Source organism: Pollachius pollachius (assembly GCF_949987615.1).
Source record: "Pollachius pollachius genome assembly, chromosome: 15".
NCBI classification, from domain to species: Eukaryota; Metazoa; Chordata; class Actinopteri; order Gadiformes; family Gadidae; genus Pollachius; species Pollachius pollachius.
In genome coordinates this window covers 14,611,943-14,623,995 of record NC_136948.1, presented here as the reverse complement: position 1 = coordinate 14,623,995, position 12,053 = coordinate 14,611,943, and the positions used below count along the sequence as shown (strand labels likewise).

The 12,053-nt window shown below is 45.3% G+C and overlaps 1 protein-coding gene across 1 annotated transcript in view; it reads right to left on the bottom strand.

The window, feature by feature from the left end:
- Positions 1–1,435: 1,435 nt before the first annotated feature.
- Positions 1,436–12,053, bottom strand: part of fndc5a (fibronectin type III domain containing 5a) — a gene marked incomplete at its 5' end in the record, with an annotated part of 21,247 nt that continues 10,629 nt past the window's right edge. Inside the window, 5 exons of the mRNA XM_079751894.1 lie at positions 1,436–1,575; positions 2,032–2,165; positions 2,473–2,562; positions 7,590–7,788; positions 9,176–9,291. Coding sequence (XP_079608020.1) covers positions 1,516–1,575; positions 2,032–2,165; positions 2,473–2,562; positions 7,590–7,788; positions 9,176–9,291 — 599 coding nt within the window. The 3' untranslated portion in view covers positions 1,436–1,515. The remainder of the gene's footprint in view (positions 1,576–2,031; positions 2,166–2,472; positions 2,563–7,589; positions 7,789–9,175; positions 9,292–12,053) is intronic.

Sequence of the window (12,053 nt, the reverse complement as noted above, 5' to 3'; positions counted from 1 at the left end):
CATTTTTCTTTGCCTTTCATAAATCTCTCCAGCACAACACAGAACTTAATCTTAAATGTATTTACACATTAAAATGTCATGCCCACAAGCCTTCCGTGATATATATTGAAGACAAAGTTCCATTGATTTCAGCTCTGCAGTTGCGTAGTGTGTCATAACTCAATGTACAAGGGTCTCCCTTGTGTCATAGGTTTAAATTCAGTTTGGGAATAGACATTGTTATATTGACATCTCAAACATTTAAACAATAGGACTTCAAGTGAGGCAATGGGCCGGTTGACATTCCTTCTTCTATAATAAAATGTTTTTTATACATTTTTAAGGCAGTTCTATTGTGTTTTAAGCAAAAGCACTTCTTAGTTATACTCCTTTGATTTATATATAGCCATAGCTACCTCGTACCCACCACAGCGCATTCAGTAAAATGTAGGGGGAGAAAGGGTTGGTTTGGCCCATTGACTAACTACACAGCTCAGTCCACATACATGTGTGGCAATACTTTTTTCCTTTTGCAATGTTGACCAGTCGAAAAATATATTGGTAGAAGGAAGCCCTTCTTTCTCTGTGACATCTCGGTTCCAGATGTGAAAAGGGAGTCTGTTGGTTAAGGTGGAAACGTCTGTGGACTCTTAGAAACATTTAGAATTGGTCAAACCGTGGGTAAGGACATCAAGGTCAAACAAAAGTGCCCTTGGAAATTGAGGGCCTTTTATTAATCATAAAGACCGGGCCCCTACATGAGCCCCACAGAGACAGGATTCCCTGAGAGGGGAAAACCATCTGGCAGAAAGACAACATTTCCCAGAAGTTTCAGAGATGAGAAAAAGATGATGGCAGGGTAAATGGACAGGAAATAGCACTGGAACAGTAAGAAAAATAGCATTGTGTACACATCTGAGTGCTGCATCTTCCACCAAACTAGGAAAATCAATAATAAAAGATCAGGGCGTGAAGGCTGGGGTGGGGGGGCGTTGATTGCCGGGGGGGGGGGGGGTCCCCTGAAGAGGGCAGGTCTCACTGTTCTGTGCCGCGGCATCTCCAAAAAGGCTGTGTTTGTTGGCTACGTGCAGTAATACGGCGGGTACAGCAACAGGTGATAAAGGGGGGAGGGTGAAGAGAACGAAGATATAATTGGTCCCTCGCTCTATCAATCTTTCTCAGTCTCCATGTGCAGGTTGGTTGGAGGCTGGACCTGGGCCGTGTTTAGGGCTTGTTGTATCAAGACTCATATCCGTGCCCGCTTGGCCCTTATCTCTGCCGTGGCGGGGAAGCCACTAAGCACCCCTGCAACGCCACGGTCAAAGTCTCGCGTGACGGCAGCCTCTGCTCTCAACCCAGCCACCGGAAGCCAGGCCATGATCAGCAGCCTGTGAAGAGCCGCGCCCTTCTCCCCTATCGGAGGAGCCTCCTCCAACAACAAGTTCCCTCTGCCTCATGGCCAGAAAAAACAAAGAGTGGCGGGCCTGCTTCTGTGCAGGAACACAAAGTCTTTATAAAGAGACGGCGTCCCAGCGGTCACACCTCGATGATGTTGACAGATGGAGTTCTGTTGTTGTTATTGTTGTTCCTGGGATGCTGAAAGGGAAGCAGGAGATGAGAACTTTGGCAGGCTCTTTTGATTTGGTTTTGTCACTTTGTACATGAACACCGGGGACAGTGGAATTTAGATGAGCTGTCATTGGGGGCTGGATGTTGGATAGGTAGAGACATGGGATTTGGATTCAAGTCGGTTTTAGAAAAATGTTTCTTGTCACGAAAGTAGATCAGCCTTATTTTCTAAAGGCAGAATATATGACGTAGTGTGAGGCAGATTGTGGAATATTTTGACCATCTGTGCAGTATTATTGATAATGCCCAAAAGTAGAATTAGAAAAACAAAATGGCTAACCCTGTCATGAATAATTATAATGCAGATTATAATGCAGATGGTCAAGAGGTGTCCGGGACCATTCACCTGCCCGCTGTAGCTCGGGTAGGGGCCCAGGGTTGGGGAGGAACAGTAGAGGGGTTGGTTGTGGTGGTTGGTTATACCTTACTGCGCAACAGCCCCCCCGACTGGTGCTCAGGCGTACTGCACTCTGAGGAGTTCTTGGCTTTGTCCTTGTTGGTGTTTGGCTCGTTGTCTTTGATGATGTCGTACTGACGGCAGAAGAGCGCAATCACACCTATAGATGAGAGGCAGGAAGGCCAGAGAGGGGGAGGGCAGGAGAGAGAGGGAAATGGAAGAGAGAGAGAGACAGAGAGAGCAGCCTGTATGAGAACATATTTCTTATTAAGCGACAGTCATCATTCGACATGCAAGGGTAATGAAACCTTACCTCACAAGACAAACGACTGACCCCCCAGTCACCCTCAGCGCCACAAAGACGGGCCAGATTATCTGTAGCAAGCCCATACCGTTGAAACACATTGAACCCTATAACCATGCGCAGGGTGTGGGGGTTGACCTCGTGGGGTATAACAAAGTCTCACCTGCCCACATGATCAGGACCACCACGATGATGATCAGCTCCCCGGCCCTAAGCTGCGCGCTCTGGCCCACCTCCTCCATGGTCACTTCGTCTGCAGGCGACACAACAAAGGAACAGGGACTCTTTTATAAAGTCTGGCACTGAAATAGGTTATTTCGTCACTGTAACATTCATTTGTGCAGCGATTTTTTCAAATGGCTCCTGAAACTAGAAATGGCAAGCTGCAGGTACTTGGCATTAAACATGATGCGTGATGGGCAGCCTTTCGGAAAAACAAAAGACAACGTCTTTGAGAACCATGGGAGGATGAAAGAAGTGCTAGAGTACAAAAAAGGTATGTTGTGTTGATGGTGGTCAACACAAAGAGCAGACACACACACACTGAGTAAGGATTTGAACCAAAGTCGATCTAACTAGTTTGTAAGCCTCTCTTAGGGAAATGATTGAGAGATTGACCAGGAGGATTGACCCTCCATACCAGAGATAAAGAGAGAGAGAGAGGGCATCAAGTGTTGAAGGATAAGATAAAGAGTAAATCACAAAAGTCAGAATGATCCAAGCTGATTCTTATCCTGATGGAGATCAGGACTCTGATATAGATCACTACTCGACACCAATGTCAACTGGGCAACAGTAAAGAAGGGAAATAGCATGGATTGAGTGTGTCTGTGCCTGTTTGTATGCGAATGTGCTGCGCTCATGCCCATTCGTCTTGCTAGAACTTCACGGTGGATTTCACCATGTAAGCCTGACAGAACCGTCTAGCGCGGGACTTTCGTGCTCTTATGTTGCAGAAATCAATTACTCAATCCGTGGTCCGCTGCAACTTGTTGTAGACAGCCCTTTCTTTTTATTGAGACAGACTCGGGAAATCAGAAAGCCCACGCCACACGCTCTGCTGGCTTCTAGCACTGAGCAATTCACTCCAGCAGCCAGCGTCCGGTGGCCAGTATTAACAAATTAAAGTGCATCAGTGCGAGACCCGAACTGAACTTGTAAGCCAGCACCCTCACTGATGCATCCTCACAAATCCCCCTGATGTTGTTTGGGCCTGTGCTCCTGGAACAAAGAGAATACTTAACTTTCGATTATATTCAGATCTAAAAGTATTCTTTCGCCAATGAATGATACATCAAAGGCGATCGCACAACAAATGCAATAAAAATGTGAAAACTCTGAAGCCAGCAGTTTTTCAACATTAAGATTAAGATCCGTAAATTACCATCTGAATAAGTTTCCCGACATACACAACAATCAAAACAGCTTGCAAATACCTCCCACCAATGGAGAGTTGGCATTACATTAAGCCTAATGTTTAGGCCAAATACAAAACGGCTGGCAACCAAGATACTTTTGGTAAGCAAACGGCTTGATTATTGAATCATTCTTATCAGCCAGGTTTCACCGTGCAATGGTTATCTATTTAGAGCAGAATACAACAAGGCAGTAATATAGTTCAGACTCATAAATAGGGAACAGCAGGTTGATGAGGCAGATGGCAGAGCTGGCAATGCATAGTGAGTAGAGAAAATGGCTTCCGTTTGTTGTTTTGCTTCTAACTGAAAACTTGCTTCGGAACAGAAATAGAATAATCAAACTGAAATATGAAAATTGGAATATATGAGAAACTGATATAAAAAGCATGTTCAACCAATAGTAAATTGTTTTAGTTTATCTGCAGGCCTTTCATCCTTTTCCTTGATCCTTCAATCATTGGTTTTTCACATATTGGTGTGCTAGTTTGTAATATGTAGTAGTTTGTAATATGTGTTACAAACTACTACACACACACACACACACACACACACACACATTCTGACTTTTTCTTCTCTGACAGCAGAAATGGTCTCTGTTTTGAACTCTTTCAACTAATTTCTCATTCTGCCATATCACTGGTTTCACTGCCAGTTTCCCCCTCTATTAACCTCTCTGTCAGACAGACATACAAAAACGCACACACAGACACACAAACACACACACACACACCAAACACTTCCCTGTGATCCGTTGAAACCATGCTACATTTTGTACAATTCCCCGTTCTCTTTTTCATTCTAATCCTTCCAAGACTTCAGATCCATTGCAGTTGCAGACGCGGGCAGAGCAGAACCAAACCCTCTCACTATTATGCAGACTCTTCTTCCTCTGTTCCATCCGACAGATCAGCAAGATATGGGACAGCAGAGAAAATACTCTGTAGTCTTTGAATTGGCTTTTGTGACATTAAAGGCAGCCTTGATGGCTGTGTGAACAGGGAAAAAGATTGGGTGGTCCAAAAAGTATTTTCCTGAATGTGTTCGCATGCGTCCTCAATGAAATTATAATTATTTAGTAAACATAAAGAAATTTAGACATGTAAAAAGGTGCCTTTTGCCTGTTTGCTTCCTTGTTATTGTTAATTGTTACAGAATATCATTTTTTCCATTGTAGTAGAACGTGTTCATTTTAAGAACAGCTGATAGTTCTAATCACAGAGAACGGGGGTTTAAAATGAACCATTTCCAGACAGAGAGTTTGTAGAAACTAATCTATGGATCAAACTTTTAATGAAAAAAAGAAATTGCAAATAGGTTTTCAGCAGATTATTTGTCACCCCTCATAAAATAAAACAATTTCAAGTTCTTTGTCATGCGTCCATATAACAAATCACTGTTTTGCCATACTTTCCAGTGATGGGAAGTCAATTCAGAGACAACCCCCTTCACAATGTAGTTTAAATCTGCTGTAGTAAGATATAAAAACTGTAAAGGAGTGTCTGTTAAACCTCTCAGTTGTTCTCCTGGGGTTCTGAGCCAGCCAGAAGTAATTAAACCAACACCCAAGAAATAGGCTGTGAAAAGGAGACGGTGAGAAGGAGGTGGTCTGGTACTAGGAGCTAAACTATGGCTCTGTGGAATACGAGTGGAGGATAATGAATCACACAGACACACTCTGAGGAGGTGAGGATGTGTATGAGTTTGTGTGTGTGTGTGTGTGTGTGTGTGTGTGTGTGTGTGTGTGTGTGTGTGTGTGTGTGTGTGTGTGTGTGTGTGTTGAGTGGGTTTTGAGAGAAGTTGGATAGGATGGGGAGGAGTATACACAAACAAACACACACACACACACACAGACACACACAAACACACACACACACACACACACACATTTGCAAAGATGTTTCAAGTATTCAAAGTATTGGGCTTAATCTGTATATGTGTATTGCACTTGTTTCTTAAAGAGTGGTGGTGGTAGTGTTGGCGGTGGGTGGTCATCAGAGCCAGTGAACTGCTGCAATTCTATCTCCAACTGCCCTCAGACTAACACACAAGATTCTTGCAAAGTGCCAGCTGTCAGCGAATGAGCAGCATAACTCAGCAGACTCGAGGCATTCCCCTCCAGAAAGCTCCATGCCTCCACCACATTACTGGGGAGTGGGCTGTCGTTCACCATCTCGGCCGTGTCGTGACAGCCGTGCCTATGTCATTTTCCTCCCTTCTCTTCCCTGCACCTCTCTGGGTGTGTAGTCTGTTTATCGTGACGTTTGCTAATGCGATATCCCATCCATTTCTTTTTGTGGCATGTATTTTCCACTCGGAGAGGACTAGTAGTGTCCTGAGACGTTGTTTGCATCTCTCTTTGTTTTATTGGCTATTTAAATATGAGTTAGTTAGATAGTGCAGCATGAGAGGCAGAGAGCAAGAGAGACAGAGAGACAAAGAGACAGAGAGAGAGAAGTGGAGCGTCTACGTTATTTGTTTTAGGTTTAGTGAGCTGGACTGGAAATCGTCTGCCATTTAGCCCGAGGAAATAAATAAGAAAGCCAGACTCACATATACCAGCAACGGACAAACAAATCCCTCTCGTTCAACAAGACTATTGATTTTTGAAAAACTGGAAGGCTGACGAAAGATATGCAAGGCTAGGTCCGTGCACATACGGACATTTACCATGGGCGATTGGAAAAATAGAAAAGTTATCTAAATTCTTGTGTTTTAGAAATATGTTTTATCCTTCGAAGTCCAGTGATCAAGAGTTCCACCCCCACTTTGACCCAATGAACCCGCCTGCCGCTTAAATGACGGGTGTGGACTCGAGGAGAGAAAGCAGAGAGAGATGAGAGAGGAGGTCTCCGGCCAAAGGAGCATCGATTCACTGCTCCACCTTGCAGCACCCTGCCTCCATCCCTGCTGCCCTCTGCCACAAACGCCTTCCTTCTGACTGTAGTTTACTGTGGAGGGAACGGGGCAAAGGGGGGCATGTGGGGTGAATCCCACAGAGAGGCGCATCAATACACGGCCAGGAGCAGTGCACAGCCACCCTCCTGCATCACAACTTTTCCACACGTCCCGGCCTCCGCTACGGACAGCAGGGGCGGGCGCCGGAAGCGTTCTGTTGTGAAATTCCATTTCACAGCACACATTTTAGGTCCTTGTTGATTTTTCATTGTTTTATTTCCTTTTTCCCGATAAGCACTTTGTAAGTCTCTCCGAAAGCCAGCACTACACTATTCCCTTCGGCCGGCTGAGGGCCAAGAGCTCGCCAGCAATCTCCTTTTCCTCCAGGTTTCCTTTATTGGAGGATTTGCACGCGAGGTTCACACAGTGAGCAATGGATACTTGCAGGAATGCAATCGCTGCACATTCAGGGCCTATACCTACAGGGTGACAGGATAAGCTAGCGGTTAGGGGGCTGTGGGACTCCCAGCCTCTGAAAGGCTCTGAATTCAAAACGCCAATGTCCTTTGTCTGCCTGTAGCCTTCCTCGGGCTTAAGGCCTCACCTGCATCAACATGACGTGGCTGGGGTCGGCTTAGCTCTGGAGGTAGGGTCGACTTGTAATCCGGGAGGTTGCTAGTTCAAACCCCGGCTGCTTCTCGCTGAGTGTCAAGGTGTCCCTGAGCAAGACACCTGATGCCACTGCTCGAGACGCGCTGGCTGTCAGCTTGCGTGGTTGACACAGTCGTCGGTGTGTGAAATGTGTGTATGAACCATTGCAGGTCGCTTTGGGATAAAAGCGTCTGCTTAATGCCCTAAATGTAATGGTTATTCGTTCAAAGATGAATATCGTGTTTGATGCATTGGATCAAAGTGTTTGCTGTCTAAAAAGCATACAATATGGATCTACCGTGCGTACACGTCTCACCGTTACTCTCGGAGGCCAGCGTCTCGGCCTCTTTGGGCGTCCGAAAGTTCAGGGGTTTGCTCTGCGGGCTGGGCCCCAGCATGCCGATGGACTGGACGTGCACAATGTAGTCCGTCTCCTCCTCCAAGTCCCATAATGCACAGGAGTTTGTGGTGGTGTTCACTTCCTGGATGAAGCGCAGCATGCGTCCATATTTCTTCTGTTGGGAGAACAGAAAGACAGCGAGAGAGAAAGAAAGAGATTACAGGTTAAATTACACAAGGAGGGCTTATTGCACGCCCTACTATAGAAACCGATTATTAGGTTGGTGTTTGCACACTACTCCAAAAAGACCTAGCCTGGGAACCAGATAAATCTGCCAGCTCATGGTTCAGTTACTCTTGTTCCCCTCCTATTCAGACAGACTTCCAGCTGGCATTGGGTTCGATACGATATGCTGCACGTTTTGTTTGCTCTGATTGGGTGTTGGTCTACCAATTTGCATCCAGAGGCATTTTAGTTGGTGCTCGTTGTTAACGCCCCGTGGACATTGAAAAATAATCGGAGAGTTTCATTCAGGATTTATGTGCCTTTGCGAATTGGTCTGGTGATGTAAGGGTAGCAAACACCAACACCCTACCAACCATATAATAGGTGTTCATTAGTTGGGCCAGTCTGCAAGCCACTTTAGAATTTATACATTTTCCTGTTGACCTACTTTTGTATGTGCTGTGCTGTGCAGATTGCTACCCCTAAATGAGGTAAAGATAACCATTATACTGCAGATGTTCAGTGCAGATGTTTCAATGTTGAAAAGAGAAGAGCCAACAGCTGTATTTTGACCCTGCGTTTCACAGTATGCAATGGAGTTGCAGGCTATGCGGTCGCTACAGTGAATGCAACAGATGGTTTGTGAAGCTCCGTGATTGATTTGAATGGATGAGATCCACCCAACATTGCGGTCCAGATCCCTAACTGTTCAGCAAAGTGCTTCATCTGTCTTGAATTTAATTCACGTTGGCATGGAAACGTATGCGATGAAGATGTAGCATAATTGGTTGTTAAAAAGGGGACATTTCCACCATGGCTCTGAAGCAGACTGTCAGCTGCTGCTAGACTAACTAACTAACTGCTAGACCACCATCAGTCCCTTCCGTTCACGACGTCGGAACATCATTCATGTAGGTGGGCATTCCCATGCATAGAAATGTTTTTGTCTGTGTGTGTGTGTTGGGGGGGGGGGGGGATCTGTGCATGTACACAAGAAAAGGAAGAAGTATCAATTATTTCTCTTTCACACAGCTGTCATCCTCCACCAACACTTGTCAAGAGTGAGGGGACACACAGCCTCGCCGAGGCATCGCCTGTCACTTCTTATAATACGAGACGACACATGATGAGAGAGAGAGGGAGAGAGAGAGAGGGAGGGAGAGAGAGAGGGATAGAGAGGGGGAGAGAGAGAGAGAGAAAGAGAGAGAGACAGACAGACAGACATTTTGGCTGTAAACTAGTGACGAATTATAATTATTTCCATTAGTGTTTTTTGGTACGTTCAACAAACTTGTGTGCATGTGTGCGCGGGAACGTGCGTGTGTGACCGTCAGTACCTGCTGTGTGATAGCGAAGCCGATGGCAAAGTCTGCCTCTGGGATGTCCCATGTCACCACGGCAGAGTTGGCCTTCAGATCCCTGAGGGTCACATTGAAGGGAGCAGCTAAGCTGTCTGCACAGAGAGAGAGAGAGAGAGAGAGAGAGAGAAGACTTGTTCAGCATCGATCTCCATAGACAGTAAAATACATTTAACCTGCTTCCATTATCTAAAAAAACAAAACAATGAAAGAATTCGACATGAACTATCAATTAATGGATGCCCAAAAGGATATGTAGCCACAACACATCACACCAAACCATTCAACAACACACATCCACACCACACCTGAGAGGCATACTCTGCCAGGTAATTAGTTCAGACAGTCAGACAAGCAGACAGACAGGCATACATGTTCTGGGTCGCTAATGAAACATGAAGATGAGTCGTGACAACCTCCTTCGTGTGGATTGACTTTGATTGGTGTTCATTATTGTTTGTGTTCAGAATGATACTGCTCCAGTATAATGTGTTGTCAGGCGTTGGCTATGCAAATGTTAATGTTTGTCATGATAATTAAGCTGCCTTGTTCCAATTAGATTTCAATTTGAATGAGAGCGAGAGGCAGGGAGGGAGATGGTGGAAAGAGGGTTAGAGAAAAAGAGAGGGACTGAAATAGAGAGGGAGAGACACCAAGACAAAGAGAGAACATAGATGCAAGGGATAAAAATATGGTTTTATTCTACTTGGTGCAGCACCAATTCATTAATATCTGCCGGGTTCGAAGTACGTTCACAATCTGAGACGCAGTTGAGGAAAGGGCTACCAGTCCTCATTCAGTCAGAGGAAAGACAAAAACACTGAGCATGGGACCAGATCCAAACCCATTATGAGACAAAGCCCCACTGACACTGGGAAATAAAACCCCAACTCCAAGCGCTACAATGGTGTAGCCTGTGGATCAGCTGATACCACAATATACAGCATGAGCAGCGATGAAATCTTCACCGCCAGACTGTAATGTGCTGTCATCAATCCTGCTCTCTCTGTCTCTTTGTCTCTCTGTGTCTCTCTCTCCATTACTCTCTCTCTCTATATCTTTCTCTCTGGATTACTCAGTCCTGCTGTGTCTTCTGCATGCATTGCATACCTTGCCTAGGGAAGAGAACTCTGCTAACCTTGTTGGTCTTCATGTGTTTCAGTGTTTCAACACTGAGTCCAACTGACTTTTAACCTCATGTATTGACTAGACTAGAAATAACTAGATTGATTAAAAGCTTCAGAAGAACATGGGTGAATAGATTCCTATGTATATATAATTGAATGTGATCAAAATCAATTTGGTTTTGTGCATCTGGTGAATATTAGTGAACAGGAAATTATGCGGGTAAATCAGGCTTAATGTTGATGTGTGATCATAGGGAGTCCATGCCACACCTCTCAATTAGTGTGTGTTGAGCGTGGGGGATTCTACTCCATGTGACTACAGATTTATAAGGGCCATGAGGTCTACTGAGTAGTAATAACTAGCAGTAATTAATTTTATGTGTGTCTGTGTGCGTGCGTGTGTGGCTGAAATAATCCTGGGATTATCTTTTCTGCGCTGCACAAGTCTGCAACTACAGGTGTCAATTATGAACACACACACACACACACACACAGGCACACACGCACACACACACACACACACACACGCACAAACAACACACGGATGAATAAACATGCACGGCATGCATTATAGAACAGGAGATGAACATGGGTCAGGAGGCTAGTTTTACTAATATGCACTTTCCGAACCACGCAAAGTAATCTACACATAATGCCCCCATATTAACCCATTTATAACAGGGTGTTTGCTGGGAGCAGTTGTGGTTAGTTAGGGTTAAATGGGGTAACGTGGAGCACCTCTGCCCCTCGACGTGGAGCGAGACTCGAGCCAGCGAGCCTTCTCTAGGCAGCTCCTGCTCCTCTGTGGTTGTACGTGTGGATGGGACTTGTCTCTTTGGGTCCGGACAGTCGATATTGAGAAAGCGTAAGAGCTTTCTGTCCATGATCAAAGGCCGTGTTTTAAGGGGAATAGGAGGAGAAGGACCATCCGTTTGGTTCCCCTTCATCTCTGAACCGTAACTGAAATGTGCTTTATTCATGTCAGACAACGGCTGCTTTTGGTCTTCGTCTGACCGGGTCGCGAATGGCTTGTTTTGTACAACGAACCATCGCTTGAAGTGCAAATAGGCACACCGGGAATGACCTGCACACACACCTACACACACGCATGGTGGGAAAGTCTGTCTGTCAAACACAGATCATTGGCTAATTGACTACTTCCTACTTCCTGACTCTTCCTGCAATCGTTGTTTTTTTGTACGCTGTACCATAACATTAAGATTGATCCGTCCCCCTGGATATGGATTACATTGAGCTCAGATAAAAAGGCCAATGCCACACTGCACCTAGGGGACTTTAACTGGGCTCCTCCAGAGAAGAACTCAGGGTGGTGGTTTTGGAAGACACCACCATTGTAATAAGTAATTGTTTGTTGTAAAGTTGCAGACGATGATACATGACAATGGTGCTCCATGCTGGTGTGCAGGAGCTCTCCCATGAAAGTGTGTGGTGACAGCTTGTTGAACCTGTTGCCGCTTATTGCTCAATATGCAACAGGTGTGCAGCCTCAACGAGCCCCATCAGTCTGACTCAGGCCAGGGTAGGGTGGTGAAATGATCATCCACACACACTCCCTAGGTCATCATCACTGAATTAGGAAACGGGTCCATGGTTCAATCTATTTCCCTCCTTTTTCCATTTTTTCTATTTCCATTTCCATTTTGGGCCTTTAGTAGACGCTTGTGTCCAAAGCGAATTACAACCATTCATACACACGTTCCCACACTGAT